The sequence below is a fragment of the Podarcis tiliguerta genome (assembly GCF_965153285.1).
Source record: "Podarcis tiliguerta genome assembly, chromosome: 1".
In the NCBI taxonomy this organism is placed as follows: domain Eukaryota; kingdom Metazoa; phylum Chordata; class Lepidosauria; order Squamata; family Lacertidae; genus Podarcis; species Podarcis tiliguerta.
The window spans coordinates 54,411,743-54,431,869 of record NC_139534.1 but is presented as its reverse complement, the minus strand read 5'-3'; the positions used below and the strand labels follow the sequence as shown (position 1 = coordinate 54,431,869).

The window sequence follows — 20,127 nt, the reverse complement described above, 5'->3', positions numbered from 1 at the left end:
GACATTGGGGAAGCCCTGATATTGGGTAGAGGGTAGCTTGTAACCTCTTCCTTCCCCTCTTTGGTTATGGGTATTTTGTTAAAGGGATCCGGGGAGAGTGCCCTATAACCAACACCCAGACGGGGACTAGGGTCATATCAGTCCTCTAACAGGGATCGCCCAGGGGATCCGCTATTTGATGTAGGTCATAGGCCCGCTCCCCATGGTGGTCTATCATTAGATGCATTCCCAGCAGATGGGCTGGAGTGATTTAAATTGGCTTCACCCAATGTTTATGAAAAACCACTCACATCTGTAACTAATAAAAGTGGTGGCCTATTTGATCCACAAATCGTATTTACTGTTGCCTGTCTATTTATTCACCCCTAGGGAGCTGCGGGTCCACGGGTCCTGGCACGCAATTACAGCACCTGCTGTGGCTGTAGAGACTGATACAAGAGAGACATGTTTAGTTGCATCTGTGGTGGATGAAGGCATCTATTTTGCTGCTACAGATGCACCATGACATTTCTTATTTCTGTGGTCCTCCCAGTGGTCTTTCCTCCTTTGGTCACTGCTGTGGATACATGATCTGACTGTCTCTAGGCACTGTGGTTGTCTGCCAGGAATCCCCACATGATGGGGTTAATGTTGCTAGCATTCATGTCACGGTTGCAGAAATCTTTTGTAATGCAGAGCTAGTCTTCCAGTTGGCTTGCTTTATTTTCTGCTCAATGTTACCTTCTTTTATTTATTTAAAAAATTATACTTCACATTTTAAATATAAATCCAAGGCATCATGGTTTGCAGAGAACTATAACATTGTTAAAAGACAATGAAAACATTTCAAACTACTGAAATCATGGTTAGCACTCAATTTTAGTAATCAGTTCAAACCAACAGAGGGACCAAAAAAATTAGTATAAAAACTAGGCAACCCAGACTAAAACACAGTAGAATAAAATGGATTGGCTGCTAATCTGAAGTTTAAAAGGCCCTGTCTTGCATCCCAACCAATTAGGCTTCTGGATATGAGATACATATTGAAAGCCTCTGAAGTAGAGCACAGTCAATGCACAGAATTGTGTTTCTTTGCCACTGACAACATAGAGCGATATTACAATCTCATCTTGTTACCATCCTGCTCAGATATTACTAAGAAGGTTGAAGAGGGAGCTTGCAAGCTTCATCCCAGCTGGAGCCAGCTCCAAAGCTGCATAGACTCTCTGGGGAGTCTCCTTTCCTCTCCTCTCCTCTCCTCTCCCAATTAACTCCCATTTCTGCAAAATATTGCATAGACTCTCCAGGGGGGGTTGCATCTTTCGCTCCCAGTTGACCTCAGTCTCCAGGGTGAGAACAGGTGAAGGAAAAGAACTGGGCTGTTCACAAGAGGAGGAAGAGGGCTTTTGAGTGTTCATGCACACCTGGCATGAGATGCAGGGCTGTAAATAAGGAGAGTGCATTGGAGAAGTAGAGTGGTAGGAGCCTAGGACTGCTGCCTTCACCCCCTACAGCATCTCCTGGATGCCCTGTGGAGCATGGAGTGCTGAGAGACAGGACTGAGGGCTGGAGAGTCTGCACTGTAAAAGGTGTTTCTTATTTATTTTCATTTCAAGTGGAGACCAAAGGGGTCATTTCAAGAAGAAGTGGATGGGAAGGGGGGAGGCTGCATCAGAGGCTGAATAAAAAAATGCTGGAGTGAAAGAAAGTAGTGGTGGAAGGGGGAGTATGTTTAAGAAAAATGGATGAATTTTTCAGACTAAAACCAGTACTGAAGATAGAGCTATATTGATTCACAAAGGCGGCTTCAACTAGCCCAGTTGTATTTTTTGGGCTCCCAACACCTGTGTTTTTAAACTCAGTGCTTGGGTAATAAATTGTGTTGTTGTGTAATGTAGAAATTTAGAAATGTCTGCTTTTGGTGTGAAAAGAGGTCCTTGCCATTGTTATTTTGGTGGACTACAATTCCGATCTTAAACACTGACTTTGAGGAATAACTGGTGTGTGTGTGTGTGTGTGTGTGTTTGAGTTTAAAGCAGAGGCTGGGTAGGAGTGCTTTAGTTGAAGTGCAGTACTTGGAAAATCCTGTTTTGATATCCAGTGCAGTCTTCCAGTTGTTAAAAACACTGACAGAGAAAGTTCCAGTATTTTCCCTTTAAATATATTTTGCAAAAACAGATTATTCCAGCCAGGAGCATTCATTGTTCCAATTATCATTAAACATTTCATTCATGATATCAGCCAACAAGAGACTGAATCACTATGACATACTAACCTGCATGCACTCTTTATGTATATAGGGAGTAAAGAATGTCAGGACTGTGACATTCAGGTCTGTGACAAATGGGGTCCTCATGTAACTCTAAGTCCATAGGACATTCGAAGGGTGACACTTCCTTACTAGACAATGCCTTTCATTAGCCTACCCTCCTCAAGGACTTTAGCCTGCCAGGAAGGTGATACTGAATTCTCCCACTGGGCTTGAGGTCATGGGAGGTGATAGGAAGAATCGGCCCCTGATTTTTGAGTTAATTTTTGAGGTCCAATAGCAGTGGAAGTTAAATTGAATTTTGTTTGCATTTTAGTGGAAATGACTTAATTTGTACTTCTTGAACCAATATGCAAACCAAAATTCAGCTATGCTTAGAAATGTGGACTTCCCCTGAATTCTATGATGCCACCTTCAAAATAGAACATTAGGTACAAAAATGCAGATATTAGTGAAAATAACCTTCAAAACTGGATAACATTAGGGAAAATCAATTCAAAAAATTCATATTATTCAAAAACTGCATAGAAAAAGGTGCTTATTAGAAGAGATTTGCACTAAACGGCTAGGAAATTTTCATGAGGATTAAAAATATATACAGTCCTTGTTTCACAATTTCATTTCCTTCCTCCTAGGGAAACTTTGGGGTAAATAATGGAATACACAAATCACAGCATTGTGACTGAATTCATCCTTCTGGGCTTCAAGGACCATCCAGAGTTGTGGATCATTCTCTTCCTGGCATTTATCTTGATCTACATTGTCACAGTCTCAGGAAATCTTGGCATCATCATCCTAGCCGCTCTTGATACAAACCTTCATACCCCAATGTACTTTTTCCTCAGCAACTTATCCTTGGTTGACATTGGCTATTCCACCACTATCGCTCCGAGGTTGCTGATGACCTTCCTACAAAAGAATAGCACTATTCCGTTCTCAGAGTGTACCGTGCAATTCTTCTTTTTCTGTCTGTTTGTCACAGTTGAAACATGCCTTCTAGCTGTTATGGCTTATGATCGCTTCACTGCCATTTGCAACCCATTACTCTATTGTGCTGCCATGTCTAAAAAGCTCTGTCTGGTGTTAGTAACAAGTGCATATATTTGTGGCTTTGTAAATTCAGCTGCTCATACTTCATTGTTATTTAGCCTGTCCTTCTGCAGCTTAACTGTTATCAATCATTTCTTTTGTGATGTTCGTCCCATCCTGAAACTTTCCTGTTCAAACACAGAATTGGCTAACACTGTGCATTCCATCTTTTCTACTACAATAATCATGACCACTTTGTTGATTATTCTCATCTCCTATATCTACATTATTTTTGCCATCCTGCGGATTCGCTCTGCTCAGGGCAGACACAAAGCTTTTTCCACCTGTGCCTCCCACCTCACGTCTGTCACAATCTTCTATGGGACCGTTATGTTTATGTATATGAGGCCCAATTCCAGTGTCTCAACGGATGAAGATAAAATTGTTTCAGTGTTCTATACTCTTGTGATCCCCATGCTAAATCCTTTCATCTACAGTCTGAGAAATAAAGATGTGAAGGATGCTTTCATCAGGATGAGAGGGAAGATTTCATTAAATTAATACATATCCTTTTCAAGATGAGTATCAGTTTCCAATACATATTAACCAAGACATAAAATGTGTATTTGTTTCATCTGTGTGTGCATGTGTAATTGTCCTAGTGCAGTGGTGGCAAACCCTTTAATAAACGGGGGCCCAAACTGCAACCCAAAACCCACATATTTATCACAAAGTGCCAAAACAGCACTTATGGGATAAACACTTGAATATACTGAATTTTTTGTGTATACCATGCCCCAAGAGTTGTTGAGCTGTTTGGGGGAGGATTACTCAGAGTTGTTGAGTTCTTGAAGCTTTTTTTGGGGGGGGGTGCAGAAAAACACTCACATGCTGGAAGGAAGCAGAAGCAACTGATGGTCTCAACGTTCGCCGTCAGGGAGCAATCAACAAAAAACCTTGATGCAGCAACCAATCATGTGCACCTTTTCATTTTCCTACACAAACAGTTTCACACCCACAGCGGCATGGAGGTAGCAGCGTGGACAGAAACTACCGGTAGCTGCTTGGTGGGAACGCTACTTCCCCCAAAGCTGCTGTGGGCGGAGAGTGCTCTAGGGAGCATTTCCACCCCGCAATTGCATGGGGGGGCAGATGTACACCTAGAATGGCAATGCTGGGGCGATGGCGCACGTTCCCACAGAGAGGGCTCCATGTGCCCACTCTGGCATGTGTGCCATAGGTTTGCCACCACTGTCAAAGTGGGTTGTGCTTTTTTTTTTTTTTTCCCTATTCCTCTCTGAGTAGTCAGTAGGTGGCATTAGTATTCCACAGCATGATTGGCTGTCATCTGTCGGCCCTGGGAAACAATGGATGAGTGTGCCTTCATGGGTGAAGTCAAAGTGCTGGAGATTTACAGCACCTGCTTTGGCTATAGAGACTGATACACGCGAGGCATGTTTTGCTGCTTCTGGGGCAGATGAAGGCATCTGGGTTTACTGCTAAAGATGCACCATGGCTTTCCTTCTTTCTGCACTCCATCCAGCCGTCCTTCCTCCTCTCGTCACTGCTGTGAATACACAGCCTGACTGTCTCCAGGTACTATGGCTACCTGCAAGGGATTCCCACACAACAGGGTTAATGTTGCCAGCCTTCCCGTCCTGTTTACAGACATCTTTCACAACACAGAGTTGGTCTGCCAATTGGCCTGGTGCCAGAAGCCAGCTCCCTTTGCAGCATGTCCTTGGGGATCCTGTCGTTTTCCATTCTGTGGTCATGACCAAGCCAGCATAGATGTCACTGAGAGATTCTGGGAGGGTGAACGTGATGGGAATGTGGGTTTGGAAGACCACATCTTTGTTTGAGACTCTGTCCTGCTTTGCCATGCCCCAAATCTTCCTGAAGCATTGCATTTGGGAGGTGTTGAAGCCTTGCTCCTGAAGTCTATAGGTTGCTCTCTGCTCTCATGACATATAAATATGTTGATTCAGTCACTTTGGACGGTTAGGTGTAGGAAGGAGCTTTAACCTAGGTGATCTCCTTAGGCACCTTTTGGGGTGAGGGGATGCCCCTGAAGTTGAATCTTGGGACTCTTGGGCCCTGGAGCTGGATAGGGAACACCTATGAGACCAACGTGCCTCATCTGCTTGGAGCTCTGGGACCCAGGGCTGGATTCACGTAGGGGAAACCTGCTTATTTGCCTTCAGGGTTTGGCCAGGTAAAGTGGGTAGGTGGTACTACTGCCACATCTCCACTTCCCACAGGCAGGGGTTGGGTTCCCTTATGGGTTTCAGGCTTTGCCTGGTGTTTGTAGTTAATTTTTGCTCTTAGAGGTGTTTTCCCTCTGGAGGATTTGATTGGTTTGGCCATCAGGTCACCATCACAATACTCACACATATAAACGGTGGAATGCTTGAGCTGGGAGGGACTGCTCCATGTTACCTTCTTTTAATTATTTTTTTTAAATATACTTCTTTCATTTATTCAAAAATTTATACTTTACTTTTGAAATATAAATCAGAGCCATCATGGTTTGTAGAGAATCATAAAATTGTTAAAAGACAATGAAAACAGTTCAAACTACTAAAATGATGGTTAGCACTCAATTTTAGTAATCAGTTAAAACCAACAGAGGGACCAAATAAAATTAGTTGTTACCATCCTGCTCAGATATTACTAAGAAGGTTGAAGAGGGAGCTTGCAAGCTTCATCCCAGCTGGAGCCAGCTCCAAAGCTGCATAGACTCTCTGGGGAGTCTCCTTTCCTCTCCTCTCCTCTCCTCTCCCAATTAACTCCCATTTCTGCAAAATATTGCATAGACTCTCCAGGGGGGGTTGCATCTTTCGCTCCCAGTTGACCTCAGTCTCCAGGGTGAGAACAGGTGAAGGAAAAGAACTGGGCTGTTCACAAGAGGAGGAAGAGGGTTTTTGAGTGTTCATGCACACCTGGCATGAGATGCAGGGCTGTAAATAAGGAGAGTGCATTGGAGAACTAGAGTGGTAGGAGCCTAGGACTGCTGCCTTCACCCCCTACAGCATCTCCTGGATGCCCTGTGGAGCATGGAGTGCTGAGAGACAGGACTGAGGGCTGGAGAGTCTGCACTGTAAAATGTATTTCTTATTTATTTTCATTTCAAGTGGAGACCAAAGGGGTCATTTCAAGAAGAAGTGGATGGGAGGGGGGGAGGCTGCATCAGAGGCTGAATAAAAAATGCTGTAGTGAAAGAAAGTAGTGGTGGAAGGGGGAGTATGTTTAAGAAAAATGGATGAGTTTTTCAGACTAAAACCAGGACTGAAGATAGAGCTAGATTGATTCACAAAGGCGGCTTCAACTAGCCCAGTTGTATTTTTTGGGCTCCCAATACCTGTGTTTTTAAACTCAGTGCTTGGGTAATAAATTGTGTTGTTGTGTAATGTGGAAATTTAGAAATGTTTGCTTTTGGTGCTGAAAGAGGTCCTTGCCATTGTTATTTTGGTGGACTACAATTCCCATCTTAAACACTGACTTTGAGGAATAAATGTTGTGTGTGTGTTTCAGTTTAAAGCAAAGTCTGGGTAAGAGTGCTTTAGTTGAAGTGCAGTACTGTTTTGATATCCAGTGCAGTCTTCCAGTTGTTAAAAACACTGACAGAGAAAGTTCCAGTATTTTCCCTTGAAATATATTTAGCAAAAACAGATGTCACCGGAGACAGATTCCAGCCAGGAGCATTTGTTGTTCCAATTACTGTTAAACATTTCGTTCCTGGTTTCAGCCAACAGGAGACTGAATCACTGTGACATAGTAACATGCAGACACTCTTCGTGTATACAGGGAGTAAAGAATGTGAGGACTGTGACATTCAGGACTGTGACAAATGTGGTCCTCATGTAACTCTAAGTCCATAGAACATTCCCAGGGTAACACTTCCTTACTAGACAATGCCTTTCATTAGCCTACCCTCCTCAAGGACTTTTGCCTGCCTGGAAGGTGATACTGAATTCTCCCACTGAGCTTGAGGTCATGGGAGGTGATAGGAAGAATCGGTCCCTGATTTTTGAGTGGATTTTTTAGGTCCACTAGCGATGGAGGTTAAATTGAATTTTGTTTGCATTTTAGTGGAAATGACTTAATTTGTACTTCTTGAACCAATATGCAAACCAAAATTCAGCTATGCTTAGAAATGTGGACTTCCCTGTATTTTATTATGCCACCTTCTAAAAAGAACATTAGGTACAAAAATGCATATATTGGTGAAAATAACCTTCAAAACAGGATTACATTAGGGAAAATCACATAAAAAAAATTGTATTAGTTAAACGGCATAGAAAAATGTGCTTATTAGAAGAAATTTCACTAAACTGCTAGGAAATTTTCATGAGGATTAAATATATATACTTGTTTCACAATTTCATTTTCTTCCTCCTAGGGAAACTATGGGATTAATGATGGAGTACACAAATCAAACCATGGTGACTGAATTCATCCTTCTGGGCTTCATGGACCATCCAGAGTTGTGGACCATTCTCTTCCTGGCATTTATCTTGATCTACATTGTCACAGTCTCAGGAAATCTTGGCATCATCATCCTAGCCGCTCTTGATGCAAACCTTCATACCCCAATGTACTTTTTCCTCAGCAACTTATCCTTGGTTGACGTTGGCTATTCCACCACTATCGCTCCTAGATTGCTGATGACCTTTCTACAAAAGAATAGCACTATTCCGTTCTCAGAGTGTACTGTGCAGTTCTTCTTTTTCTGTATGTTTGCTACAGTTGAAACTTGCCTTCTAGCTATTATGGCTTATGATCGCTTCACTGCCATTTGCAACCCATTACTCTATTGTGCTGCCATGTCTAAAAAGCTCTGTATAGCCCTAGTAACAGGTGCATATATTTGTGGCTTTGTAAATTCAGCTGTTCAGGCTCCGTTGATATTTAGCCTGTCCTTCTGCAGCTCAAATGTTATCAGTCACTTCTTTTGTGACATCCCTCCCATCCTGAAACTTTCCTGTTCAAGCACAGAAGTGGCTAACACTGTACACTTTATCTTATGTACTGTGATAGTCGTGACCACTTTGTTGATTATCCTCATCTCCTATATCTACATTATTTTTGCCATCCTGCGGATTCGCTCTGCCCAGGGCAGACACAAAGCTTTTTCCACCTGTGCCTCCCACCTCACGTCTGTCACAATCTTCTATGGGACCATCATCTTTATGTATATGAGGCCCAATTCCAGTGTCTCAACAGATGAAGATAAAATTGTTTCAGTGTTCTATACTCTTGTGATCCCCATGCTAAATCCATTGATTTACAGTCTGAGAAATAAAGATGTGAAGGATGCTTTCATCAGGATGAGAGGGAAGATTTCATTAAATTAATACATTTCCTTTTCAAGATGAGTTTCAGTTTCCAATAGATATTAATCAAGAAATAAAATGTGTATTTGTTTCATTTGGGTGTGTGTGTGTGTAATTGTCCTACTGCAGTGGTGGCAAACCTTTTAGAGACTGAGTGCCCAAACTGCAACCCAAAACCCACATATTAATCACAAAGTGCCAAAACAGCACTTATGGGATAAACACTTGTATATACTGCAGTTTTTTGTGTATACCATGCCCCCAGAGTTGTTGAGCTTTTTGGGGGAGGATTACTCTGAGTTGTTAAGTTGTTGAAGCTTTTTTGGGGGGGGGGTTCAGAAAAACACTCACATGCAGGAAAGAAGCAGAAGCAACCGATAGTCTCAACGCTCGGCGGCAGGGAGCAATCAACAAAAACCTTGACGCAGCAACCAATCACGTGACCCTTTTCATTTTCCTACACAAACAGTTTAACACCCACAGTGGCATGGCGGTAGCGGCGCGGCCAGAAACCAGCTGCTTGGTGGGAAAGCTACTTCCCCCAACACTGCTGTGGGCGGAGAGTGCTCTAGGGAGCATTTCCACCCCGCAGTGGCATGGGGGGGCAGATATAAACCTAGAATGGCAATGCTGGGGCGATGGTGCACGTTCCCACAGATAGGGCTCCATGTGCCCACTCTGGCAAGCGTGCCATAGGTTTGCCACCACTGTCCTAGTGGGTTGCTCTCTGAGTAGTCAGTAGGTGGCATTAGTATTCCACAGCATGATTGGCTGTCATCTGTCGGCCCTGGGAAACAATGGATGAGTGTGCCTTCATGGGTGAAGTCAAAGTGCTGGAGATTTACAGCACCTGCTTTGGCTGTAGAGACTGATACAGGCGAGGCATGTTTTGCTGCTTCTGGGGCAGATCAAGGCATCTGGTTTTGCTGCTAAAGATGCACCATGGCATTCCTTCTTTCTGCACTTCCTCCTCTTGTCACTGCTGTGAATACGCAACCTGACTGTCTCCCGGCACTATGGCCACCTGCAAGGGATTCCCACACAACAGGGTTAATGTTGCCAGCCTTCCCATCCTGTTTACAGACATCTTTCACAACACAGAGTTGGTCTGCCAATTGGCCTGGTGCCAGAAGCCAGCTCCCTTTGGGGATCCTGTCATTTTCCGTTCTGTGGTCATGACCAAGCCAGCATAGATGTCACTGAGAGATTCTGGGAAGGTAAACGTGATGGGAATGTGGGTTTGGAAGACCACATCTTTGTTTGAGACTCTGTCCTGCCTTGCTATGCCCCAAATCTTCCTGACACATTGCATTTGGGAGGTGTTGAAGCCTTGCTCCTGAAGTCTATAGGTTGCCCTCCGCTCTCGTGGCATATAAATATGTTGATTCAGTCACTTTGGACGGTTAGGTGTAGGAAGGAGCTTTAACCTAGGTGATCTCCTTAGGCACCTTTTGGGGTGTGGGGATGCCCCTGAAGTTGAATCTTGGGACTCTGGGGCCCTGGAGCTGGATAGGGAACACCTATGAAACCAACTTGCCTCATCTGCTTAGAGCTCTGGGACCCAGGGATGGAGTCACGCAGGGGAAACCTGCTTATTTGCCTTCAGGGTGTGGCCAGGTAAAGTGAGTAGGTGGTACTACTACCACATCTCCACTTCCCACAGGCAGGGGTTAGTTCCCATATGGGTTTCAGGCTTTGCCTGGTCTTTGTAGTTAATTTTTGCTCTTAGAGGGGTTTTCCCTCTGGAGGTTTTGATTGGTTTGGCCATCAGGTCACCATCACAATACTCAAAGATATAAATGATTGGTTTGGGCTGGGAGTGCTTTATTTCCTGCTCAATGTCACCTTCTTTTAATTTTTTTTTAAATATACTTCTTTCATTTATTCAAAAATTTATACTTAACTTTTGAAATATAAATCAAAGCCATCATGGTTTGCAGAGAATCATAAAATTGTTAAAAGACAATGAAAACAGTTCAAACTACAAAAATCATGGTTAGCACTCAATTTAGTAATTAGTTAAAACCAACAGAGGGACCAAATTAAATTAGTATAAAAACTAGGCAACCCAGACTAAAACGCAGTAGAATAAAATGGATTGGCTGCTAATCTGACGTTTAAAAGGCCCTGGTGAACATGAGTTAATAGTAGGGTTGCCATACCTCTGGAAATTCCCAGACATCCCACTTTTGGGGGTTCTACATGATCCCCAGAATGTGTGCAGAAGAGAGCAACCAAGGTGATAAAAGGTCTGGAAACCAAGCCTTATGAGGAATGGTTAAGGGAGCAGGGTGTGTTTAACCAGGAAAAGAGAAGACTGGGAGGTGATACGATAGTCATCTTCAAATAACTAAAGAGCTGTCACGTGGAATATGAAGCAAGATGGATTTTTTCATTTTCTGGGGGCTAGAACCCAAACCAATGAATTTAAGTTACAAGAAAGGAGATTCCAACTTATGCCTGGAGACAGATCATGTATCCACAGTCGTGACCAAAGGGGGTAAGACCATAAACATAGGGTGAAGCCAGTTTAAATCACTCCATCCCATCTGCTGGGTATGTATCTAATGGTAGTCCACCATGGGGAGTGGGCCGAGGACCTACATCAAATAGCGGATCCCCCTGGCAGGTCCCTGTTAGAGGTGTGATATGACCCTGGTCGCTTTCTGGGCGTCAGTCATAGGCCACCCCACCGCCCTGGATCCCTTTAACAAAATACCCTTAACCAAGGAGGGGCAGGCAGAGGCTACAAGCTGCCCTCTATGCAATATCAGGGCTTCCCCAATGTCCAACCGCCCAATGTAACTCTCCAACGGTTTGACTTCACCCATGAGGACAAACTCATCCATTGTCTCCCAAGACAGACAGGTGCTAGCCAACCATGCTATGTACTATTAATGCCACCTACTGACTATTAAGTTTGGAATGGGCAAAAAAAAAGCAACACACCAGGACACACACACACACAAATAGAACAAATACACACTTTCTTGGTTATTAACTACTGGAAACGCAAACTCATCTTGAAGAATAACTGAGTTAATTTAATGAGATCTTAATGAAATCTTCCCTCTTATCCTGATGAAAGCATCCTTCACATCTTTATTTCTTAAACTGTAGATCAATGGATTTAGCATGGGGATCACAAGAGTATAGAACACTGAAACAATTTTATCTTCATCTGTTGAGACACTGGAATTGGGCCTCAGATACATAAAGATAATGGTCCCATAGAAGATTGTGACAGACGTGAGGTGGGAGGCACAGGTGGAAAAAGCTTTGTGTCTGCCCTGAGCAGAGCGAATCCGCAGGATGGCAAAAATAATGTAGATATAGGAGATGAGGATAATCAACAAAGTGGATGTGACTATTGCAGTAGAAAAAATGAAATGCACAGTGTTAGCCACTTCTGTGCTTGAACAGGAAAGTTTCAGGATGGGAGGGATGTCACAAAAGAAATGATTGATAACATTTGAGCTGCAGAAAGAAAGGCTAAATATCAACGAAGCCTGAACAGCTGAGTTCACAAAGCCACAAATATATGCACCTGTTACTAAGACTATACAGAGCTTTTTAGACATGGCAACAAAATAGAGTAATGGGTTGCAAATTGCAGTGAAGCGATCATAAGCCATAATGGCTAGAAGGCAAGCTTCAACTGTGACAAACAGACAGAAAAAGAAGAATTGCACAGTACATTCTGTGAATGCAATAGCATTATTGCTCTCCAGAAAGGTCATCAGCAACCTGGGAGCGATAGTAGTGGAATAGCCAACGTCAACCAAAGATAGGTTGCTGAGGAAAAAGTACATGGGAGTGTGCAGGTTTGCATCAAGGGTGGCTAGTATGATGATGCCAAGATTCCCTGACACTGTGACAATGTAGATCAAGAGGAACAGCAGGAAGAGAAGGGCCCACAGCTCTGGATATTCCATAAAGCCTACGAAGATGAATTCAGTCACCATGGTTTGATTTGGGTACTCCATCATTAATCCCATATTTTCCCTAGGAGGAAAAGCAGAAAGGAAATAAAAAACAAGTAATTTTATTCATTTATTCTTAAAAATTCTCATGGAAATGTGTCAGCATTTTAGTGTAAATTTCTTTCAATAAACACATTTTTGCATGAAGTTTCAATTAATATATACATATTGGCAAGTGATTTCACCTAATTCAGTTCTCTGCGTTATTCATTTTTGTGCACCCTTTCCACAATATATGCATTTTTTTACATATTATTAGCTGGGAGAACTGCATCACAAAATTCAGAGAAGTGTAGATTTTGTTGAAAGATTTGGGTTATCATATTGGTTTGAAAAGTGCAAACTTGGTGGTTTCTTATTAAAACCCAAACCAAATTCTCATCTACCCCTGGTTATGACTATCTTTACCAGCATTGGGGCTAATTAATGCACAATCAAGTGATGACTTGTATGAAAATTGCAGAAAGGATCAGAAACCATGACAATTTTTTAAAATATCACCTTCCATGACTTGAAGCACAATGGGAAAAATTAAGTGTTAGGTTCTTCTGAATGTTCTGTCATGACATGTAAATCAGCTTGCTAGAGGAGAAAGTGCATATTCCAATTATCCGTGAATCCCAGCAAAACAAACTCAGTAATTGTGAAGTTTCCCTCTTCCATTTAAGAAAGGTGTGCTCTCATTTGAGAACAATGATGAAAGAGAATTACTTCCATACCCAATATGACACAGAATTTTTTTCCAAACAGCAGTAGTTTTATGAGGACACATGCTTATTCCTAGGGTAACATAGAGCTGCTTAACCTTTTCTCTAGGTGTAACAAAAAGCAACATGTAAAGTGATATTCTCTTCTCCCTCCCTCTCTCATTTAATCAAAAGCTGTTTTTGGAGGCTACATATTTAAGCGGAGGGATAACAAGGAACTGCTTAACCCGCTCCCACCCTGGCCAGTTCACCCCAGAAATGAGCTGTAGGAACTCAAAGTTCTTACCTCACAGAAGAGGTGAGCAATCAGGAATTCTTCACTTGCTCTTGTCTCCAGGGTCCTCTGTGGATGTTCAGTTTCTTCTCCACAGCCTACTAACAGCAAATGACCGGGACAGTTCTTGTTACCAATTGAGGGTCAGGGAGCAAAAAACAGATTGGTTCAGTCTCCTTTCCCCCATTTCTTGGTGTGTGTGTGTCTAGTTTATTTCTGAGCTAGACCAATGGAAGCTATGGTCATTTCACTCATAATTCACAATGTGCCATTCATATTGGCGACCTCAGATGCGATGCACTGGTAGTCATCTTTATTTTACCATATGCTATTTTTTGTAGAAGATAATATTTTGACCTAGCACAAATGTAGGTTTGTCACTCATTCCTTATTTTCACTGTTCACATTTTAGGACCTCTCATCATAATTAATAAAATATATAGCATGGGCAGAGTTTTACCATATTTTAAAGGGAGGTGGAAAGTTGCAATCCCATGTTATCTTGTTTTACTGAGGCATTAGCTACTCTGACATTAGTAGATTTTAAGCCCAAATACATGTGCATAATATTGCAAACTCCGAGCTGAGGTTTCAATGTTATGCAACTGCAAGTCAGTACAGGACAGACTTATGACCTAAAAATGCAGGTTGTGCCAAAGATTGGCACCAAACAGCATGGTAGGGAGCAATTTCAAATGAAAGGCAAGAGGGGATGTTGAACCCTATCTCTGCTCTCCACTTTTCCACTGCAAACTCACCTGCTTTTCTCCGAGATGCAATCTGAGATTAGAAATTAATGGCAGGATTCACCTAACCAGCCATGTCAGAGGAAGACACAGACTTACACTTTTACAACAGGGCTTTCTGCCCTCTCCTTTCCCCAACACCCCAGAAATTGACTCAAGGGTAACCTGCAGAATAGTACACAGAGGAAAGAGGGGGGGTGGTCATTTCATCTGACAAGCTATAATGCTTGCACTGACAGAATGGTTAGAAAAGTGTGGCACTGAATGGCACTGTCTTAGCCTAATTCATTTTGCCCATTCACTAACTAGGAATTGCTATATTTTTTGACAGGAGTGGATGCCTTATGCAAACATAGTACCCACTTTCCCCAAGCAGCTTAGAATGATAAATGGAAGTGTTTGGCTTCTATATTTTTTCTTGATTAGGCAAAATACCATCAAAAATTGATATGTATTTCCCCACAGATATATTTTTTAAAAAATAAAACTTTGCAAACTGCTGTGAAAATGGGGAAAACAGAATTAGTGACTGGAAAAATGAGGCATTAAGAGAAACTGAAATTGACAGATTCACTAGTCTAATTCTGACTAGTGTCACAAGTTTCTCCACATCATCCATATGTTTTGTTCACAAAAAGTTGATCTTTTAGAGCATCCTTAATCAGCCCTTGTAGCACGCTACTACAGCAAAGGGACAGCTCCATCTAGCCTTCCTAAATCCATCAAATATTAGGCTTCCATGTAATTTCATGTTTCATGTTTCATGTTTCTTTTTTCTCATTCTTTTTACTTTAATGTCATCATCTCTGCCACTTGAGTAAACAGAAATTTAAAGCTGGGAAGAATTGTGCTATTCTTCCTACTGAAACGGTGTCTTCCCATTCATTTTGTTAGGCTGCTGTGGCGAATAAAAAAGGAACGTGCCTGCAGTGTTTAAGCTGCAAATACATAGAACCAGAGAATTTTGGAGTTGGATGGGACCACAATGATCATCTAGTCCAATCCCCTGCAATATGGCTTGAACCAACAACCCTCAGATTAAGAATCTCATGCTCTACCAACCGAACTATCCCTTCCCTTTCGCAGAAATAAAGCAGAGATATTGCATTAACCCACTGGCCTCAATGCCCAACTAATATGACAGGTCTCTTAAACTTGAAATTTAAATGTTTTATCTGAGCTGAGTTTGAAAATTTGGCTGCAAAGCCTCATGAAAATACTGCCTGGCTAATTTGTTTCAGTACACATTTATGGAGATCTGCTTTATCTGTTGGTCTCTTAACAGTCACAGGAAACATGCAGGAGACAACATGTACAAGGTCTGCCAGCCATACAACTTTTTTGAACAGAAAATGAAAATGAAATCTGTATAACTGAGATTTTATCAGGTTAGTCAACATAGCCCAAGTAACTTTACCTGTGAAGATGATAGATGTCATTTCTAAAGCCTTCCAAATCAAGATGCGTAGATAGAACTGCTCATTTTAAACTTGCTTTGGTATTACCTAGAAATCAAATCCCTGAAATATATGAATGAGAGCTGTATCATTAAAATGTTGTGTAGGACCTCTCAGCATAATCGCCTGAGGACATGCTGTGTGGGAATTTGTTCTTGTTCCCACTGTTCATCCTTAATTGGTTTGAAACAGGACTAGTGGCTTTCCATTCAGCCCACACAATATGGTCACAATCCTCATTAGTTATTTTTCTCTACCTTGTTTTCAAATAAGCTCATTGATAAAGAGTATGGTAGAATCAGAAGACTCTTTATATTCATCAGCCACTAGCCATAGCAATAAAATAAAATGGAATATACTGAAAACACTGATAAATACTTAACTATAAAAAATAGGTTCTGGAGGTATACATCAATAATCAAATAAAATATCTTATTCCAATTGCCCTGCTAAAAAAAATTGCAGTTTTTTGCTGTCACCTTATTATCTTGATTTGCCAGAATAAAGGACACAGTAGCAATGGTTGAGCAACCTAGTATGGATAGTAGTAGAGGGTTAATAACCGCACTCCTCAAAAAGGGGTATCATTGTCTATTCCCAAACTCATGAACATTGAAGCCAACCCAACAGTGCCAAAATACTTATCATTGGAAAGTGTCTTATGAGTTCTTTGTATTCTGAGTGTGCATTGTTCTCTTGGAAGATATTTAATAGGATCAGTTCTAGGGTTGCTTCTAATGCCTGTTTTGTTATTTTGCAGATTTCTTGTAAGACTGATGTCCAAAAGTGTTGAATTTTAGAGCATTCCCACCAAATGTGGAGGAATGTGCCTATAGTGTTGAACCTTGTGATGCAAGCAAAGCTTTCAAGATCTTGCTGGCCGATTGGGGTGAGGATTCCAACCAGGAATTCAACTCCTGAGCTTGGGGTTCCATGGCCAATCCCCCTCCTCAGACCCCTTATGAGGAGCCCCGTTTATTATGTTGATCCTGCCCAATGCCATTTCTGCATCTGTACAAACGACTCCATCCCCCCCCAAAAAAGGTCAAAGGGAAATCTTTGTGTGAAACCTCACAGGAGCATGGCATGGTCAGAACTCTGCCCCTCAGTCGAAGCTCCTCTAGTCCTTACCCCACCAGGCAACAGGGGGCCCAGCCTAGGTAAAGGTAAAGGGACCCCCGACAATTAGGTCTAGTCGTGGCTGATTCTGGGGTCATATATATATGACAGAATTATTGGAATTTGCAGATCAGAAAATGATTTTAATGAGCGATTTAAATAGGGTGTTTTCACTTGAAATGGAAAAAGACACTAAAGAAGGGAGACTCCTAACAAGTTTCTGTGACATGATAAAGAACCTAAATTTGACAGATATATGGAGAACTAAGCACCCATTCAGGACACGGGTGACGCTGTGGGTTAAACCACAGAGCCTAGGGTGCTGTGGGTTTGCTAGGGCTTGCTGATCAGAAGGTCAGCTGTTCGAATCCACATGACGAGGTGAGCTCTCGTTGCTTGGTCCCTGCTCCTGCCAACCTAGCAGTTCGAAAGCACGTCACAGTGCAAATAGGTACCGCTCCAGCAGAAAGGTAAATGGCATTTCTGTACACTGCTCTGGTTCACCAGAAGCAGCCTAGTCATGCTGGCCACATGACCAGGAAGCTGTACATCGGCTCCCTCGATCAATAAAGCGAGATGAGCGCCGCAACCCCAGAGTCGTCCACGACTGGACCTAATGGTCAGGGCTCCCTTTACCTTTAAGCACCCATTAGGCATAGAGTTCACTTTTTTTATATGTGCATAAAAGCAGTGCAAGAATCAAAGCAATGTGGGTCTCTAAAGAATTGGAATTAATAGTTTAAAAAAGAAATAAGACCAAGAACAGATCACAATCCATTAATTTAAGAATTACAAAATGAAAAACATTGTACTTTCAGATGGAAATTGAATGAAGATTTATTAGATGATCAAAATTTGGTAGAAAAGGCAGAGAAAATGTTAGGGGACTATTTCAAGACAAATTTAAATAAAGGAACAGACATTCAGATGATTTGGGATGCCATTAAAGCTGTGATAAGAGGTTTTTTTAATTCAACAAAATGCATACCAAAAACAATTGAGAGAACAAAAGACAAGGGAAATCTTAGAGGCCCTGATAAATAAAGAAAAAGAGTTAATATACAAACCAAACAAAGAGAGTACAAAGCAAGCTATCAAGCTATTACAAATACAATATTCAACGATTATCAGTACAGTGGTACCTCTGGTTACATACTTAATTCGTTCCGGGGGTCCGTTCTTAACCTGAAGCACCACTTTAGCTAATGGGGCTGCGCCGCCACTGCATGATTTCTGTTCTCATCCTGAAGCAATGTTCTTAACCCAAGGTACTATTTCTGAGTTAGCGGAGTCTGTAACCTGAAGCGTATGTAACTTGAAGCATATGTAACATGAGGTACCACTGTAAAGAAGTAGAGTGGAAATTTTTTAAAAAAGAAACAAAAATATTTTGAGCATGCAATTGTTGGCATGGCAATTAAACAAAAAAAAAATACTCTAAGTAAAATTAAAGTCAAGAAAAAATTCTAGACAACCCAAAAGAGGTTAGGAAAGAATTTGTCAAGTATTTTACAGATTTATATAGAACAGGATCAGAAAATAAAACAGAGATACAGGAATATTTGAAAGTAAGTAAACTATCAAAAATCACAGATGAGAAAGTAGCAATTTTAAATGCCTCGATGACATTCACAGAGCTATTGGAAGAAATCAATCAGGCAAAAATGGGGAAATCACCAGGACCAGCTAAAAACTATGAAAAATTAGATAAACAATTATTAACAGCATTACAAGCTACAATGAATGAAATCTTAAAGTTAGGGAAGGTCCCAGAGTCTTGGAGAGAGGCATATATAACTTTAAACCCAAAACAAGAGACAGATTTGACCTCAATAAAAAATTATAGACCTATTTCATTATTAAATAATGATTACAAACTATTTGCTAACATATTTGCTAATAGGATGAAAATAATACTGAAGGAATTTATACATCATGACCAGGCAGGCTTCCTTCCGGGGAGACAAATGGAAGGATAATATAAGAAATATTATAGATATCGTAGAATTTATGTTTATAGATGCTGAGAAAGCATTTGATAACATTTCATGGAAATTTATGAAAAAAGTCCTTGAAGAAATGAATTTTGGAGAAAATTTTAATAATGGGATTCAAGCAATATATTCTGATCAAAAAGCCAAATTAATTGTAAATGAGACACATATTGGAAGCCTCTGAATTTGAGCATAGTCAATGCACAGGATTGTGTTTCTTTGCCACTGACAGCATAGAGCAATATGACAATCTCATCTTGTTACCATCCTTCTCAGATATGACTAAGAAGGATGAAACTATCTTTTGGGGGAAGAATTTCGATGATAAAGATGAGTGTTTTGCCGAAAATGTTATTTTTATTTCAGACAATCCCGGTAATCAAAGGGGCAATGATATTTAAGGAATGGCAAAAAACAATTTCAAGGTATATATGGCAGGGTAAGAAGCCAAGAATACAATTTAAATTGTTAATGGATGCGAAAGAAAGAGGAGGCTTCGCCCTGCTGGACTTGAAATTATACTATGAAGCATCTTGCCTCTGTTGGTTGAAGGAGTGGATGAAATTAGAGAATAAGGAATTGTTGGACTTGGAAGGATTCGATAATAGATTCGGCTGGCGCGCTTATTTATGGTGTGATAAGAAAAAAGTACATAAAGGTTTCGAAAACCACATCATTCGAAGGTCTCTTTTGGAAGTCTGGGATAGGTATAAAAACCTATTAGAATAAAAAATACCGCATTGGTTATCTCCATTAGAAGTGATGAGTGTGAAAAAAATCAATATGAGAGGGGGGTGGATAACATATGGGGACATGATTATTAAAGAAGAAGGAAAATGGAAGCTAAAGCCATATGAGGAAGTTAAAGAACATGTAAATGATTGGTTGCATTACTATCAGATTAATGAATTTTTTTAAATGGAATTAAAGGAGAGGTTTTTTGGGAAAAGAATCAAAGTTTCAAAGTGAGATATTGAGTAATGATTTCAAAAATTTGTCTAAAATGTTGCTAGAATGGTATATGAAAGATGAAGAGGTAAAATCAGTTATGATTCATTGGGCCAGAGATTTTGGGTATAATATACAATTAGATGAGTGGAATAAATTGTGGAATGAAAGGATAAAATTTACAGCTTGTACTGCATTAAAAGAGAATATGATGAAGATGGTCTATAGATGGTATATTACTCCAGTAAAATTAGCAAAAATATATCAAGTATGTAATAAATGTTGG

At 41.0% G+C, this 20,127-nt stretch overlaps 3 protein-coding genes across 3 annotated transcripts; 2 read left to right on the top strand and 1 right to left on the bottom strand.

The window, feature by feature from the left end:
* Positions 1-2,902: 2,902 nt before the first annotated feature.
* On the top strand, positions 2,903-3,838 carry LOC310679262 (olfactory receptor 5AR1-like; the record flags this gene model as incomplete). The annotated part of the gene is made up of 1 exon (XM_083444192.1): positions 2,903-3,838. The coding sequence occupies one exon, from the start codon at positions 2,903-2,905 to the stop codon at positions 3,836-3,838; it is 936 nt and encodes a 311-aa protein (XP_083300318.1).
* Positions 3,839-7,686: 3,848 nt separating this feature from the next.
* LOC310679066 (olfactory receptor 5AR1-like) lies at positions 7,687-8,634 on the top strand (the record flags this gene model as incomplete). Its single annotated transcript, XM_083443779.1, has 1 exon — positions 7,687-8,634. One exon carries the CDS (start codon positions 7,687-7,689, stop codon positions 8,632-8,634), a length of 948 nt encoding a protein of 315 aa, XP_083299905.1.
* A 3,023-nt stretch (positions 8,635-11,657) lies between these two features.
* LOC310678996 (olfactory receptor 5AR1-like) lies at positions 11,658-13,678 on the bottom strand (the record flags this gene model as incomplete). Its single annotated transcript, XM_083443659.1, has 2 exons — positions 13,590-13,678; positions 11,658-12,618 (listed from the first exon to the last, which is right to left on the bottom strand). The coding sequence occupies exon 2, from the start codon at positions 12,609-12,611 to the stop codon at positions 11,658-11,660; it is 954 nt and encodes a 317-aa protein (XP_083299785.1). The 5' UTR covers positions 12,612-12,618; positions 13,590-13,678.
* Between the last annotated feature and the right edge of the window lie 6,449 nt (positions 13,679-20,127).